The sequence below is a fragment of the Corapipo altera genome, unplaced genomic scaffold (assembly GCF_003945725.1).
Source record: "Corapipo altera isolate COAL_440 unplaced genomic scaffold, ASM394572v1 61, whole genome shotgun sequence".
NCBI lineage: Eukaryota > Metazoa > Chordata > Aves > Passeriformes > Pipridae > Corapipo > Corapipo altera.
Genome location: NW_020884910.1, coordinates 1,279,609 through 1,297,628, shown reverse-complemented (window position 1 = coordinate 1,297,628; position 18,020 = coordinate 1,279,609). Strand labels below are relative to the sequence as shown.

Below are 18,020 nucleotides of genomic sequence, written 5' to 3'. Positions count from 1 at the left end.
GAGAAAGCATCACTATGATAGTGTCCAATTCACCTCTGTATTATGCTGAGTATAGTTACATGTATGTACTAAGGAAATTAAATAAGCTGGAAAAGAAAAAGAGAATGGGATAGTGGACGTGCAAATCTGTTGTCATTCTCAGGACTATGTATCTATTTCATGTTTTTTTATCAAGACAGTTTGTATTCATTAGATAAGATTTTTAAAAATTATAAACAAACTCTGGAAATTGTTTCTTTTTTTTTACCATTTTAGGCGTAAGTTTGACTAATTCATTATTTTTATCTTCAGCAAACCTAGAATTAGAACAAGGTTTTCAGAAAGCTGTCTTCTCGTGCTTGAGAAAAAACGAGGAATGCAATTTTCTCATAAGTAATCTGAAAGCATATGTTCTCTTTGTGACAAGTATTTGTAATAAAAAGGTGAAGTGCAGATACTGTGGAGTTCACCTCGATGTAGGTGGAACTTCACTTTGGATCTTGTCTACAAGGTTGAGTGCCAAGAGGTATCAGCAATAGCCTTGATGCACCTAACAATTAGAAGTCTGTAAGGAACTATTTGAAGACAGAATCTCAAAGTGGAAAAAAAGTTGTAGGATGAATACAAGTCTTTGCAGATACTTCAAAGTACAGTGGATTGTTTGTGATGTGACCTCTGGGTCATGCACAACATGGCAATCTTAGTGCTGCAGTCACGTGAAAACTATCTAGTAAAGCCCTGTGCTTTCAGATGCTGGCATTCTTTTGCAGACAGATTTGTCCAGGCAGAAGATGTATTTATGCAAAATTAAATGCAGTTTGTTTCTTATGTTTTCCTTGAATAAATTATATATAGGGTGGTGAAGCATTTGGTGGTGTCTAGTGGTGCTGGGGTTTTTTAGGTTGGCTGGGTTTTCTTCTCTTTTGAGAAGCTAGGAAAAAAGTGATTAACATTAAAACAACCTACTTTACCACTCTAGCACCATTTTTTAGAAAAAAATTCTAGCTTCCATGAGAACAGTAGTCCCTCCGCTTCCATCTGTGTTTTGAATTCTTCACTGTAGTTGCAATGTTGGATATTCCTTGCCTGGGGTGTTTGTTTTTGAAGCTAAGCCGATGTTGTTTCTTGGTTATTTCCTGCATAAAGTTTTAGCAGCTTGGCATTGGATTCCCAACTTAGACTAACTTTGGATTTCAGTAGCTGGTGGGGAAGTGACATTTTTTTTTTTGATGTATGAAAAATGTATTTTACATTTGAACTGGTTAAGGTAGAGGGGGAGATGAACTGAGTCTAGAAATCCTTTCTGACAGTTTGAGACAGGAAGGAAGAGGAGGAGATATACTGAGATATACTTCAGAGAAACAAACAGATCAAATGGCACAACCAGTCCTTGCTGAAGCTTATAAATATCCTCCAACTGGAGAGTGTTTCCCATTTGTGTTTAGCAGACGTGTATTAATGGCATTTATGTTGATGAAACTTACCTCTCTGCAGGGATGATGGTATTAAAAAAGACATTAGAAATTAGTGTTTATTACTGCATTTTGGGATTTTCACTCTTAAAGGGTTAGAGAAAAGTCAATTCTAACAGTGGACCAGGGAATTTCGGGCTAATGAAACTTCTTTCATATCAAGGAAACTGATGAATCAGAACTCTATAATTTCATTTAAATCACTCAGTGATGATATGATGGTCATCGACCAACATGTCTTTTTTGAAGGAAAATAAGCTTTGCTGATCTCTGCATTCTCTAAGTATGTTTTCTGTAAAGGAAGGTAAGACAGAGCCAGATAGCCTAATTCACTTTAATATCAGTGCCTTCGTCACAGTTCTTTGCTGTTAGGAAACCAGAATTTTCCTTTAGTGAAGTAATTTGGATATTTAAATCTGTGCAGCATAGCCATAAATGTTGGCCTGAATGTTGGACTGGACATGAGCATTAAAAAATTAAAATTAAAAGGGCTTTACAAATGAAGTCTTGTCACCCATCTGGGGCCAGTTCTTGTCAATATTGTCACTAATGGCTTGGATGGGGAAGGACAGAGGAAGCTTGCAGTGTTCACAGATGGTGCCAAGTGCCTACTGCAATTTTGAAGGATGTGATTAGAATTCAGAACATTCCTGAAGAACTGCAGAAGTGAAGCGATGTGAAGATGATGAAACTGAACATAAACTGCATAGTACTACCATGGAGAAGGGAAAATAAATGCACAGATATAAAATAGAGAAGAACTGGCAGGGTATCAGTGAAAAGTCTGTAGAGAAATGGTTGGAATACTGATGTAACATAAGCAAAATCAGCATTCACAATGTTAGACCCACTAGTCCTGCTCAGTACTTGTGAGAGTCCAACTTGTGTGTCATGTCCAGTTTGTGGGCTCTCTGTTTCAAAAATAACATCATCAACTGAGAGCAAAAACAATAAGAGATTTAACCAGTGAAAACTTGATGAAAACTTGAAGGGTTTAATTTATTTAACCTGGAATGGATAAGACAGGGATATACAGCTTTCTAGAAGTAAATTTACAAAATATGTGCATATTTACTAATTTAGATGAAAAAAGATTTAATCGAAGTATGAAGGAAAACTTCATAGTTTATCACTGGCCTGATGTCTGGTGATTTAACAGAACCAGAATTTACCAGAAATTTTTGAAAATGTTTTAGAAAAATGAAAAAAATGCAGCCATGCACAGTCTAACTCACTGTACCTTGCAGAAAAAAATAAACATGTTGAAATCTCTTCTGTTACTGCCCTTTTCAAATCAGAGTGTAAGGAAAAGGGCAAGGTACTGGATCTGAAAACAGACAAGACACAGAATGTAGGAATATGTGATAGTCTTTTGCCAAGTCAAAAATAAATTATAGAGCTTACAGAACATTTACTATTGATCTAGGACAGTGAGTTGGCGAATCTTCGGCAGGAAGTGGAATATAAAATTAGTAAAGGCTGGAACAGATTATAGGGCATCTCATGAGGGTTTTAACCTCCAGAGTTAAGTTAATTGACACTGCAATAGTAGATTAAAGTTATTGTTTATAATTATGGGCTAATGCACACTCCAAGGCGTAATTTTAACCACTTCCTCTCTGTAACTCTAACCGTTGTCCTATACTTGGTGTTCGGTAGGGATAGCCAGATAAAAAAAAGAAAGAAATGTTATTATGTACATGAATGGTTTGAATTACAATACTGAACGCCACCATATAATCCAGTGGTACAGCCTCAGCTAAAATATCATGTTTAGTTTTTTTTCACACTCAAGAGATAAGCAAAAGTGAATGAAAGTTGTTATAGGCATAGAAACATTCTTCTGGCCGGAGTGATTGACTGTAATCTTCTTAAGTGAAAAAAATTAAATCAGAGTGGATATGCTAAAGGAGTACAAAGTAATGAACATCTTGAAAGAAAGAGCAAAACAAGCTGGATATTTCTTTTTAAACTTTCTCTTAACACAAGAACAAAGAAAGACAAACCTAAGTCTTTCTGTTTTTTTGTAGATATACAACCATCAGTTTGAGTTCAGCATAACTATTGCAGAGATATTGATCTTTCCTTCTTAATCTTTCTTCTTCAGATTCCCTTCTCAAATGGCACACTCTGGTGCATGGATACCAATGGTATCCAACCAAATTGCTGGGTACTTTCTGTAGCCTGCCCGTGACCTTTGACTTGAATTTCAGTATGTGCCTTTGTATCCGAATGTTGTGTGACTCTTCCCATCTGTTCCCATGAAAGAATTCCCAGAATACCTTTTTTTCCCCTACAGATTTTCATCATTCTGCATCTTAATGCCCTGTCTGGCATCCACAAGTGTGGTCTTGCCTTGTTCATAGCAGTTCAGAAAGTTGCAGCTGGGATTAAGCCTTTGAACCTTTCACCCCCTTTGAATCTTTCTGTCAGTTCACGTTCTCAGTTGCATCATATACTCTGTTGTTTTGGCTTCAAGGTCTCCTAAGATTTACTATCTGCATAATTTTTGTTGTGCTAGCAAAATGCTGACTTCTGTTCTTCAGTAAAACAGTGGTGATATCTTTGCCTTCACCCTGTTACCTTTTAGCATTTTCAAGTGAATTTTGTTTGTAAAGATTTTCACCAGTGCTGCAGTGTTATAGGGTTGTCCATGAATATCTGTAAAGCTGCCCTTCAAACTTCTTGAGGTTCTCCTTTAATATCAAAACCTAGACAGAAATGAGGAGTGATGGAAATTCTTGGATTCTGTCGCTATAAATTATATTCTCTTACCATTTCCTCACATGCTCCTCTTCATCTTCTGTCTGTATCTACTTGTCTTTTTTTTTTAGATCCTTATGGTTAGCCTGAGTAGCTTTTGAGCTCCTCTTCTGCTTTGTTGGCCCAGTGTCTGTCACTCAGAAGACCCTCCATGACTCACTTGGTGCTCCAGAGCACAGATACAAAAATGACTGCATGTCCTTTTTCACAGTGTAGCTGGGAGATCAATAGTTGTAGGTTATCACTCTGATCAAACTTTTGGGGAGTCTAGAAATGGTGTATTTATGTTGCATAGTAAGAATGCCTAGAACCGAGTTATTCCTAAATAGAAAGAGCAAAAGATAAACCTTGTTTTTCAGGGAATAAGTTGACCAACTGATAGGAAGAAGTGCACTTTATGAGAAGGACATCTGTCGTTTTCTTACTGTGCAGTGTTTTTCAATGTTGTCTGAAACAAAGATTAGTGAGAACTTCAACTAAAATACATTGCAGGAGGGCCCAACTCTAAATCCCACTTTTCCATCTTCTGGAATTCAAAAAGGACTTTGCTTGGAGTTAAGCCTGATCATGATTCTCTGGAGTTTTGGGACAGGACCTTAACACTTGGTCATAAAGAATCAGATAATTTCATTATACTGTGAAGCAAAATTGCATTTTAAAATGTCAAAAATAGACATGAAATGAAATTGCTGCTTATAGTGCTACATTAAGCACGTGGTACTGGTTACTTTTAGAAATGTGTTACTGGATTAGGTGGATCATCGATCTGATCAGTCATGGAAGTTTGTGTATTCCTGTAAAAAAAACACTGTTGTTGTTCCAGAGGAATTATTTTTAAGTATTAGAGGGGTTTAAAAAAATGACATATGGAGGTTGAGATGAGGAAGCTAGTTCTTGCCTTGCTTTGAAGGCAGTCTGCTGTCTTGCCTAATAAGCTTTTAATACTGGAATGGTTAAATTGGGAAACTGGCCAAGAACAAATGGAAGAGAATGTAACATTCCTGTTTGTAGGGCTGGTGGTTCGTTGTGCACTGGGACTGAAGAGTCCCAATAGCCCAGCTGTTACCTCTCATTGATTAAAGTGATATTAGGTTAAAAGTGACCTTTATTAACTGTTTTATTTTATCCCAAGCCATAATTCTGCAAACAGTTGTAACATTTTTCAGTCTGATGTCTTCCCTGCTACTTTCTGTTTCTTAGTGAAGGACAATTTTCAAATACTATGTATTGTAAAGCAACAGACTGTAGAAGATAAATGTAACTGAGGAGGTCTTGGTACCTTAGCATTTTAACTGATTAAAATATGTCAGAAGATTATCTGTCCTGTGTTAGGTGTGTAGTAACATAATGCTGCCCAGAAGACATAAAGTGTGTGCCTGCTCTCCTTTTCTCCCTCTCACTTTCTTGGGTTTTTTTGGATTAGTATTAAATTCCCCCAGTTGTATTTAGTAATGCTTATGATTCTTTTGTGCTTTGGGACTGAAAAGTCATCATAACTGGTGCCTAATCTGCAGCTTTGATTTGGGTTCTTAGTGTAATCACATTTTAAACATACACTGACCCTGTTTGAAGGGTCCTTAGAAAGTTGTTTTTTCACTACAGACTTGGATTTTAAAGTCAAAAAGAATTATTGGAAGCTGCTGAAATGGCACTCTAATTAGTTTGTCTTTTCCTTAGCCTTATCTACCCACAAAGGAAAGGATACATCCCATTTCAGTCATGGTACTGGCTTCAAGCCTGAAACAGATCCCAGGCTGAGCATTGAGCTTCCACTCTTCTGTTGCTTGGGGATTGCCTTTATGCTTTTTGTTTCTATTTTGGTTCAGGTAAAATTTGAAAGGAAAGTGTCCCTAGGAGAAGTGATATGTGTATTGCTTACACTGGGACAAGGGAGGCCAAGTCACTGGATTTGCAGATTAGTGCTGCCACTGGCAACTTGCTTATCCTCTGCCTCAATTCCTGCATCTGGGAAGTGGAGCTAACATCCTGCTTTGCAAACATAAGTGAAAGATGCCTGTTCCTCAAGGCACTTTGAATTTTTTTGGTGAGGCATCTGTCTGTCTACAATGGTGGCAATAAGCCCTTTGGTTAAGCCTTTTGGGTATTGCAGGCATGGCCAGTCTGTCTGGAGCAACAAAGTGCTCTGTTGCTCTGGTGAGTGAAAGTGAACTCAGAAATACAATGTAGAGGAAAATCTTGGTAGGTTTATCACAGTTAGTTATTAAAGAAACCTGGCATTAAAGGCCTTTTATCCAAAATACGTTCCTACTTTTTTCTGTCATTAAAGGAGCCTATCTCCTCTCTACAGAAAATGCATGTCTTAGTGACTTCAGTAGAGAAACAGCCCAGAAAGCTGAATATTTGAGTCCCCCTTTCTTTCTCTAAAACATGGATTTTGCTTACAGCTCATAAAACTGCTGAAGACAAAATTTTGTAAGAAGCAGATCTCCACAGTACCCCAGAACCTTTTAATTAATTTTAATTAGATACTCGTGGGCTGTGAGTGCCTTTTGAGTGGCCCATTCTTGCCTGAGGAAGTGCGAAATGGACATCTGTCAGGCAAAGCAGCTTTCTCATACATTCCTCATAGCTTTTTCTCTGACTTTCTCATACATTCCTCATAGCTTTTTCCCTGCAAGTGGCAGTGACCATTTATCTGCCAGTGCCCTTTTTTTGCATTTGTTGTTTTCTGGTGAAGCAGATGACTCATGTATTGTCTCTGAATTTTGAGAATGAGAAAATGCTTATGCTCTGTCAGATAATATTTATTAATTTCCTGAATGATTCCCAGTTAGTCACTTAATCTCTTTGTAAACTGGCCATCCATCTCTGAAATCAAGACAGTAGGCTCAGTGCCTCAGTGCAACCTATGTGAAAGCGTTTGAGCTGCTCAGCCTTTCCAGCAGGGTGGACAAAAAGAAACTACAGCTCTGGTTTCTCTCTCTGACCTGGTCTTGCATCTCCTGGGCAAACCAACCCAAGTCCCTTTGCTATTGTAATTTTTTTTTTTTTTTTACCATGAAAAAATGGTGATTTTTTTTTTCCCTGAGTTCACAGGAGTGTTATAAGGAAACTTTCACCAGTGCTCAGGAGCCATGGTGTACAGTATAGTGGGACAGGAACTGCACCTGCCTCCACTTGTTTCTATGTTCTGTGAACCCAAAGAGCTGCATGGACTGAGTGTGTACCAAAATCTCTGGTGTTCCCTTGAGTAGTTTGAAGATTTTTGGAAGAAATATGCACTGGTTTGTGTAGGGAAGGATTTTCTATATAAACCTTAATGTAAAAATATAGTAGCAGATACTTCAGGGCCGGGTTTTTTCATTTTCATTTGTAAATACAATTTTTGAAAACCCTCCAACTATCCATCGCATTTATTGAGAACTCCCACTGACTTTTTAATGTAGTAGAAAACTCCTCAATCCTGTGCCACAGGTATTAGCAGACTGTGTCTTGAGCATGCTATAACCTTGGTACTAGCTTTGTTTTGTTCTCATCTCCCAAATTTATGTAGTGCTAAATATCCTGCGATTTAAAGGCTAGTTAATAAAAGGATTTAATGACCAGGAGTCAAATCCTGCTGTTGTCATTCGTTACAGGGTATTCTTCTATGGTTAATTCTCTTCTGAATAAATGCCCAGAAATTTCTAGCTTCTCACAAATTGTACTAGAGAACAGGCGTTTGCATTCTATAAAAACAGTGATTCTATGAATTTGACTCACACAGAGTACTGTGCTTGGCTGACATAATCTTCAGAATGGCCTGATCTTGTAAGCACAGGCAAATCTAAAATACACATTCAGTGGAAAATCAGTGGTTCTTGTTCTGCGAAGTTTAGTATTTTGTTTTACAACATCGTTCAGTCTTTGAGCACGCATTCTAGAGAGAATAAAGCAAGTAGTATGATCAGCAATAGCACATTTGTGAGCTATGAACTTAGAAGGAGTAGGTTATTTTGCACTAATGTGTTTTTCCCGTAGAAGACATGAACTCTTGTGCTGGTTTATTGGCAATATTTGTTATCATCCTGCATTGTTTCTGGCTTAAAGTAGGACCTGCAGTCCAGTGAACACTGTATAAAAAAAAGACAGCCTATGCTCTGACTTGATTACTGATTAAGCATTGGTATTACCAATGGATCTTCATTAAAAATAAGAATCTTGATCTTGCAACAACTGGGTATTTTGCGTTTGATCTGAGACAAGCAAAGGCTTCAGTAATTTCCTTGTTTTGGTAGAAATTCTTTTCAACAGCTGCATGGAATTTAGTTGTTTGAAATGATGAGCATGTCACTTCATATAGAACATAGGGTATGTGAATTCAGCTCTGCTCTCTGCTCCCTTTCACAGCACTACACCAACACTGGTTTTTCAGTTTGAAAATAAGCAGTATAATATCTTTTAGTTCTAAATTCTGCTTTTAACAGAATACTGTATTTTCCATCTTTCTTCAGGGCTTGCTGGAAAGATTATAAAAGCCATCCTCAAGGGAGGATTTCAGATCTCAGCTTTGCAGATGGTAGGTTTCCTTTTGTGTTTGTTTTTATGATAAACAGAAGTTGGAGAAGTGCTCTATGCACTGCACAGGTGTCTTCCTGCAGTATAAAACCCTTGTGCAGACTAGCAATATTTTGGGATCAGCATTGTCCTTGTGATATTTGTGTTTTATTATTTGGTTGATCAGCTGGTCTGTTGGTATTTGCTTGGTGACCTTGAGCCAAGACACTTTACCTCTCTCCATGTGAGTCCCTATAGTTAGATGGGGGGATAAGGATATCTGTCTCTTCTGGAGCAATTTGAGATACCTTTGCAAAATATACTAGCTAAAATTAATGAAACTATTGTTAATATCCTTCCTTCATTTTTTAAAATATATTTTTAGTATGGATTATGGGGAATGCTTTTAAAGATACTGTAAGGATTTTGACACCCTGAACACCCTCAGCAGTTAAAGGAATTTGGCACAGAGACTGTTCCCAAGAGTAGTCCAGTAAGTCCTGCCTTTCAATTTTTGCAAAAGTTTCAGAATCTGAAATTCTCCTATCACTCAAATTCCCATCACAAATGAAGAATAACCCCTTTCCTTTACTATCCAACAAAAAGATATTGTTGCATGTCTTAGTGGGGTAAGCCTACGCTAAGCTGTCTACTTACATTTCAGATGGAAGAAGATATTGTGTGCTATGTTGTCTGTGGCATCATTGGCAAAGTTTTTGACAAACTCCATATTGCAGCAGTAAAGCCATTCCTTTTACCTAGTAAAAATTAAAAGAGAATTCTGAATATTTGCTGGTTAATAAGGGGTGTCTGTCTCTTTTTGTTGTTGTTGTTGTTTAATACAGCCTGGCTAACATTTTGGTTTTCTTAGTTCAACATGGAACGTCCAAATGCGGAAGAATTTTATGAGATTTACAGAGGTGTCGTCCCTGAATACCTGGTAAGTTTAAGAAGAATCTGTTTGAAAACAGAGTGTGCTTAAATGAGGAAATGATCACATTTTTTGTTGCTTGGGATTGTGATTTGACTTATTTTATGAACAAGGTATTTATTAGTTCTAGTTTATTCTCAAATAAATTAATGAATCTTGAAAATTGTGCTATGTATGTCATCACAAAGGAGAACCTTTCATGAAAATTGTTCAACCAAGGAATTTGTAAAATGTGTCACATCTGCATCTTTCCTTGATTTTATATTGCAGTCGTGGCTTGGACCAGAATATATATTTATTATTTTATTTACAGTGAGGGTGCTGTATTTGAGGCTTTCCTAATGACACTTTGACCTATTCTTTGATTTATTGTTCTGACTTTTGTAGATCTTCAGAAAACTTAAGAAGTTTAAGATATGCTGTAATCCCAGTGGATGTCTAAGACTCTCTATAGTGTTATGCCTTGTTACACGGTCACATAAAATTTTCTGACTGCAAATAGAACAATGGGAATACAGGGAGATGAGCTTGTACTTCTGTATCACTTTCTGTCAGAGGATTTCGGTTCATTTTACTCATAGGAATTTTTACTTTACTACCACCATGCTATGTACTATGCAAATTATCCTCAATTTTTAAATAGTTAAATTATTAAAGATTTTCTACATATTTACTAATGTTACTCCAGACAATTACTGATATTACTCTGATAATGAAATTTTTGGGTTTTTCCCCCGCCTTTATGATTGTTCAGTCTAACTTACTTCAACAGAGTTTGTAGATTTGCCTTCAAGTGGGTTAGGAGTACTGTTAGTTCACTCTCAGATTGGGTCCCTCTTAAGGTCTCCTCTTATAACATTATTTTTAACAAGGACCAGAGGGAGATTGCACAGGCATACTTGTAAATATGTGGCAGAATTAAAATATGGAAATGTCTGAAATTATTTCAGGGCCTGAAGAGTCCCATGCTACTGCAAAAGCCTCTGCTTTGAAACAAGTTGGAAATTCTCTACCGTTTTCTGCAGCTCTTTTATACAATCTCTGACCCTCTAACGTTGCAAATGTTAGTTATATAATTTAATTGGAGAGTTACTCAGAAGGGAAAGTGACATTTAGACAGGGTAAGTCAATAAATAAGATATGTTTTAGGGGATATCAAGAAAAGTGAGAAGCTAGGGCTCCATCCTGCAAGCTGTATGTGCTGAATTGACTCAGCTGAAGAGAACTTCCAGAGAAGGCACACATGGGAACAGCAACGGATATTGCCAGTGCAGGCCAAATAGGAAGAAGTATGTTGCAAAATAGGATATTGAAGAAAGAATATGACCTTATATATGTGACTCAGAACCATCTGTTTTGATCTAAATTTTATTTATCATTCCAAAATAACTCAGCACAGAAGATACTGGCATCCAGTAATCATTTTAAAAAACTCTACTCCCATTTCCTCTAGTTACCTCTTGCCAGTCAGATAATGGCTTGACATTGTATTTAAAGTATTTCTTTGTGAAAAGAGAAAGCTGTACAATTGCCCAAAATGTTTGCTTTGTTGGTCTCCCCTGCATGGGATTTTGCATACTATTGATTACTTATTGTGCTGTTTTGCTCTGTATTTCCTGCTGTAACCAGAATAAAAAATGGGGTAAAAAGAAGTGATATTATTTTAGGTCAGCTCAGAATCCACTTTGTTAATCACAAATGCTTGAGCCTGATTTATCTCCAGGAATGGTTTTGCCTGACCACGGGCCCTGCTGTATGACAAATAAACTATTTGCTAAAGAAAATTTGATTTAGCTGTAACTGGGAGCCTTACCAGAGAAGCAGTGTCTGCTATTTAAATTCAGCTCTGAACTTCATGAGACTGTGTAAGCTAGACCAAGTCTGTCTGACACAGTACAACCTGCCTTTGTGCTGGTAACTTTGGTCATGTTCGCTGTTGCTGGTGGGATGTCAGTGCTGATACAGAAACAACAGAAAAAGGAGAAAGAAGAATAACAACAGTTTGCAGAGAGGAGTTGCAGAATTGATTCAACTAAAGTTAAAAGCCTGTTTTTTCTCCATTGTCCTGTTATCAGTTATTTAAATGATGGAATTCAGTGAAATTGTGCTCAGTAGTGACTTTGTGACAATTTACTGTTTCTTAACAGAATGAAATATGTTACTCTTTGACATGTTCTTAACAGAGGATCTATTGGTGATAACAGGTTTTCGAATTAAAATATTTATTCATGTTGTAGAGCATGAAACTAGTCTGCACTCTTTTCATGGCCTCGCTGGAATATTTCTACCTGGATTTCCTAGTCTCAGGCTGATGATAGAGGCACTTGACTAAAATTCAGAGTGGGAAGATTAGACACATGTTCTCAGCATGGAATCTGTTATAGGGATAGAAACTTTTTGGAACAGTGTTGCTTGACTCAGAATGTTTGTGTATTTAGTTTCTGTCACAAAAAAAGGCAGAGAAGGACTTAGTCTTTCTTTTCCTACTGCTCTTCTGTCCACTCTGTATGCTATTATTCTTTACCATAGCTTATCCTTGACATGCCTGTGGCTGGTGGACATGATTGCAATACCTTGCTTGTCTTTACCCATCCTTCCTTATTTTCTTTTGTGTTTTCTCCTTTCCTCTTTCCTCATTGGTTTTGATTCCTTTAGTTGTCCTCATTTGTTTAAAACTTGTCTGCCCAGATTTCTAGACAAGTATGCAATTATAAGGGCATGATTTAAAAAAGGAAGTCAGACTAGAACATCAAAATAGATTCTTTCTGCTTGTGAAACCTATGCCTCTAATTAACAAACTCCAAATTGGCACTAATGCCCAGAGTTAATTTAAGCTTATGAAAAGTAAGACCCATCTTCATCACCCACGCGGAACTCATGATGTCTCTTTACTCTCCACAAGGCTCCAGGGAAACATTATTTCAGTGTAGCCAAGACTGTGGTAATAGTACACCCCAAGAATGTTGCCAGATCAAGGACCATTTCCCTAGCAAGTTGTGCCACAGGCACAGGTTCTGTTGGCTTGTGTGTTTTGGCTTCTATAGTAATAGCTGAGAAAAAGACTGTGAGAACCAAAAGTCCAGGAGACATTTTAGTGGCTTAAAGCCATTGGACGGGTGTATATTTGGAAACAAATATAGGCTATGTACTGTGCTTCCTGTAGGGAGCACTGCAAAGTACATTGCTGCCTGTGGAACTGGCTAAATATAGTGTGATTTTTCAGGCTTAAAACCCAGCAAAGTGCATTCCATTGATTCAGTCTAGTTTGACAAGTTATGGGGCACTGCCATGAAATCCAGGTCCAGATCAAAGTATTGTGAATACTGTTATATCCTGTTGAAGCTGAATATCTGGTTTTTCTCAATTTCCACCTTCTAAACCAAATAGCAAAATGTAAAATATTTCTTTTGTTGTGAATACTAATGGTATCTTTGTTTTGTGTCTTTGCTTTCCTAAATGCACCAATTTTTTTTTAAGTGTTCCTATCCTGTAAATTTAGACTTTGTTTTAGGCAGGAATCCAACCCTTGCTAATGCCCAAAGAAGCTCAGCTCTGTTTCTGTCTTTCTTCTCTTCCAGGAGATGGTTTCAGAGTTGTGTTCAGGGCCTTGCATAGCAATGGAGATTACACCATCCGATCCTCCAAAAGTGTTCAGAGACTTCTGTGGTCCTTCTGATCCTGTAAGTACTTTCTTGAGTGATAAAGAAAGCTTAAAAATGTTATGCTATGTGAATTAAAATGTCAAAGTATGGTATGGCTGCCACATACTTGCTGCATTCATTAGAAACATGTCAGTATTATCTTATTATGGAGGTCAAACACTACTCTTAGTGGACCAATTTGCAAATCTTTTAGCAACACTTCTGATCTTACCTAAACCAGATGATAAAATGCTGTGATGATATTTAGGTGAAAGGAAAGCTATCTAAGCAAAAATCTCTGTTAAATATTCACAAACACTCTAACACAAGGCTTCAGAGCCCTGGAACAAACAATTATTGCTTGTAGATGCCAGTGTAGTCAAATGTTAGTCCACTGCAGTCTGTGGCATTCTCCCGGGATGAAACTCTGAAAGGAGAATTGGTTCCTTTCATTTTCTGAAGGAAGCAAACAAAAAAAGGGTGTCAAAGTTCTTATACCTGTTTGCTTCTAGCTTTTATTTTTCATTTCTTGAGGTGAGTAGTTGGATATGTGTGATACTGTGTGCAGTTTGGAGACAAGCATAAGTACTGTCTCAAAAAGTTTGCAGATTTTTGTTAAACAGGCTACTATATCACACAAGAACCATGAGGTGAAATACCAAGATGAAACCAATGAAGTCAAGTTTTGTATGTTTTTCTGGTTACGATGTTTTAGTTGTAGACTGAGGGGATTTACCAGTTTTCATGGAAAAAAAGTCACACAGATGAGTGTTTGAAGGGAGAACTAGTTATTCAGCATATATTTTCTTCAGATCCAGAGTTTCCATTACAGAAAGCACAAGTTAAAGGCATTATCCAACCCTTTTTTTCCTCTTCTATTTGGTAACATTCAAATGTTTCTCTGCTGGTTTAGCATCTTGTAAGCAGAGCATAAGCCATTTATCTTTTAACTGCAGGATGATAGTAGTAATGTACACAATATGGTAGTTTCAGTTTTGTTTCAAATTTCATGTTTAAGGTTTCTGGTCTTTAAAACTTCCAAAGATGCAGTCATTTTATTTGGGCCTATTATATCCTTTTCATGTGTCTGCTTGTTCAATGCCTGATACATTAAAATCAAAATATGCTTGCGTATTTTGGTTATGAAAGACAAGTGTACCTATACAAGGGGAATTACACTATTTTTCCTTACTACTCACGTGGAAAGCTGTCATAGCCATACAGCATGTGTGTATGGAACCATTGATGAGCTGAGGAATCTGAGTGATGTATAACCTGATGGCTCCTCTGGGTAGCAGAGGAAAACAGCAAAGGAGGGACCTAATTTCCTGTCTCCCAGATCTCTTTTTAGTGACCTACTGATGCTGTTTGTGTTTCCCTTTTAATGGCTAACTGTGTGACTTGGGAAGTGAAAATGAGTTTTGGACACTGGCTTCATAGCAGTTACATTAGTGCCATGTTGGAAGACAGGCAGCTGTGTTATATATTTCTGTCTACTATTTTATGTAAGAACTGCAAATTAGTTGATTCTCCAAGCACATAAACCATATGTACAGTAAGTACAGCTGCTTTCAAGGCTGATCGTTGCCTGAAATTTATCTGTCTCTTCAGATAGTGAAGTTGAAGCTTGTCCTTGAGGAAGAAGGGGCTGGGGTGTCTCAGTGGCTTTTGTCATTCCCAACTGGAATTGTCACAGAAGCTCACAACTGCACTTTGTGGTTACAATATTTGTCTCAAATACCAATAGCAGAAGCCATATCAGCAGTTTCATTATCCAGCAAGGTTATATACAGACCATGAAGATAAAGTGGACTTGATATTCTACTGGTTAAACTACATCTAAGTGTCATGTAGTGCATTATCATTGAGAGAACTCAATCTCTCTGTAACTTGTTTGATTATTTATATATGCTGGATCCTGTGTGTGTGCAGTCTGTTTATAAACACGGGTGTAGTTCACTACAAAAATGTACCTGTTTGAGTCACTTGGCTTCTGTTAAAGAGTACCCTACTTGGCAAGTAGTGCCGTTGACATCACTGTCAATGACATTACTCTCAAGGCAAGGTGATGTTTGAAGTGAGCAAAGGTGTTGGAACTTGACTTATGTAATTAATCTCTCCAAATCACATGTGCTGTTAATTATATCGTAGATACATAACAAATGTAATAATTACTTTATGGCAAGTCAGATATCTAAACTGGGTATGAATGTTAGCAGCCCTTTCAGTCTGTTTTTTGTTTTGCAGGGTGTATAGGGCTGAAGAAAGAGTTAGAATTCTTCTATTTTGAGGATTATGTTTTAATAAGATAGCAATTTATACTAAGTGTACAATGCTAAAAATGAAATGGAACTTTGGGCTATTTTCTATAACAAGGTAATATTTTTTTAGCACTGCAGGTCAGTAAAGCTCTCTGCCAAAAATATCCTTCATTATAAACCAGCTTATAAATGCTATATTAAAACCTCCTCTGTGGTAGTAGGGAGGACGAATAACCAAAAATCTGGTTTGAGCATCTTTGTAGTAGTGTAGAAATGGCCTATCAAATCAGGAAAGCGGGCAGTGGGATAAAGATACGTCTCTGTAAGGAGCTGTGCTGGGTGTGCTCACTCTCCAAATTACTGTGACCTGATTGAAGGGCTCAGTGTCACAGATTGCAGGCTTGTAGAACATTTGTCCCTGGTAGGTAGTATATGCACTAGGATATGTGCTTTTCTGCAGATCTTGCTTCTGCTTGTGTTCTGCTACACTGGCGCTTTCCTGCTGAGGGGTTGGCTGTCTCACTGCGCTCTTGTTGAACTGTCTGCATCTTTAGTTGTCTTAGGCTCCTGGAGTGCAGCTCCTTCTTTTGTTTCATTGGTGGTCTCTTCTGAGGCCTTCCTGTAGTCTTTCAGATTAGCTGTGATGCTTGTTCGTGTCTTTGAGTGCAGCCTCTGGCTTAGCTGTTCTCACAGCCGGGTCCCAGACTGCCTGTGTGACTTGCTTTTGGTGTCTCTCTGTGCCTTGTTCTCTCTGTCCTGAACTTCTGTGGCTAATATGTGGGCCTTAGGCATGGAAGACTCTCTCACATTTACTATAATAAACCGATATTTACTCTTCAGTTATTGTTACAGCACCCCTATAAAAGGTCAGCAATCATATTGATGCCCATCTTGAAAAGGTTTCTTTGCAAGGTTAATAAGTGCTGTTTAAAAAAAAGGATCTCTGAATTTCACACAAGGCTGTAGCTTTTCAAGGAGGGGAGGCGCCCATAGGCTCTACTGTGCATCTGAAGCTATGAGGTGACATCCTGTGAGCAGCTGAGGACTTTTATTTACATATTTAAATTTAAAATAGGAATGGGATTGCTGAAACGAGTGTGAGTTCCACTGCTTTTCATGGTGTGTCTGAATCATTTAAGCCCTTTTTAAAAATACACTACTGAATCTTGTTATGCATGATGTTAAATTACGGGTCTTGTGCTGGGTGTATTTCACTCTGTTTCTACTGGTGCAGTTCTGACATCAAGAGAAAAAAACTGCACCCGTGGTAAAGAAGTAATTGCTCTAGAAAGCTGAGAAGGGGACTTAAAAAGTTAATTAAATAGGATTACTACAGAACACAAATTGTTTGAATTTGCAGTATGCAATATCACTTAGAAATGAGACTGAGTAACTGCAATAAAAATTCAACAGAAATGAAGCTGCGTTTCTTCTTCATTGTAAAGAAATGAAGTGCTTGGAGGGGTAGGGGTAAATGTAGCACAGTGTGCATTATCAAGAAAGTGGTTTTGTTTAAGTGCAGTAAAAAAAAAACCAACAATGTGCATTTGATTTGATCTGCATTGATTTGACTTTCTTTAATATGGACCAGGATGCAAAGTCTGTAATGCAAAACCTTGGGACCAGGGTAATGGTGGCCAGGAAATCGTGTCACTGCTTGAGCTTGCTGGCATTGATATTTCATTTCATAATGTTTGTATATTTTTGGCTTCTGGAGCACTGGGAGGCTTTTTGTTAACACTTTGGTCTGAAGCTAGAGCTTCAGTTTTCACATCATCTTCATGCAGCTTCTGCCTTGAAATAGCTGCTGGTTAAAATTTTGTCGAGATGGAATCGTTGAGATGGTTACTTAGTATTTGTAAGACCATTGTAAAATACTGTAGAAATTAGGTATATTGCATTTATTTTTTCTTTTGAACTTTCTTCATACACAAATTAAAAAGTTGGTTAGAACACGCGATTTCAGGAGTCTTCATGAGCTACATATTCCTGACTGATTGCATAACTTTTAGTATTCTTAAGAGCTTTTAGCTGGGATTGGCACTACATTAAACGTGACTCAAGTACCTTCTGTTGTAAGATATTATTAAAGTGTGAGATATTATTAAAGTGATGGGATGTGCTGCAATATTTCTGCATCCAGTGGGCTGAAAAGGGATTTTCATACACTTGCTTTGAATCCTGACTTGCATTCTTTTTACATTGGGGATTTGCATTTTATGGATAGCAGTGTATTACCAGTCTTTTTTACTTTTGCATCAAAGAGCTGAAAGGGAGATTAGATGATTTAAAACGAAGCAGTGAACTGAAAGAGCTGGAGTCTGCTTTAGCTCCATTCCTGACCTCACTGTGTGACCTTGGACAAAAAGTTCAATATGTTTCTGCCTCAGTTAATCACATCAGTTAAATAGGGATAATGGTATGAGAGCACTGTTGCTGTAAGATTTTTGTTTGTATAGACCTCCTGTGAATCTCT

General features: G+C 37.6%; 1 protein-coding gene across 3 annotated transcripts in view; it reads left to right on the top strand.

Annotated features, from left to right (window-relative positions):
- NME7 (NME/NM23 family member 7) overlaps positions 1-18,020 on the top strand; it is a 91,911-nt gene that overhangs the window by 43,542 nt on the left and 30,349 nt on the right. For all 3 annotated transcript variants that reach the window (XM_027653539.1, XM_027653540.1, XM_027653541.1), the window contains 3 exons: positions 8,669-8,733; positions 9,583-9,651; positions 13,221-13,322. In XM_027653539.1, the coding sequence (XP_027509340.1) occupies positions 8,669-8,733; positions 9,583-9,651; positions 13,221-13,322 (236 nt within the window). The remainder of the gene's footprint in view (positions 1-8,668; positions 8,734-9,582; positions 9,652-13,220; positions 13,323-18,020) is intronic.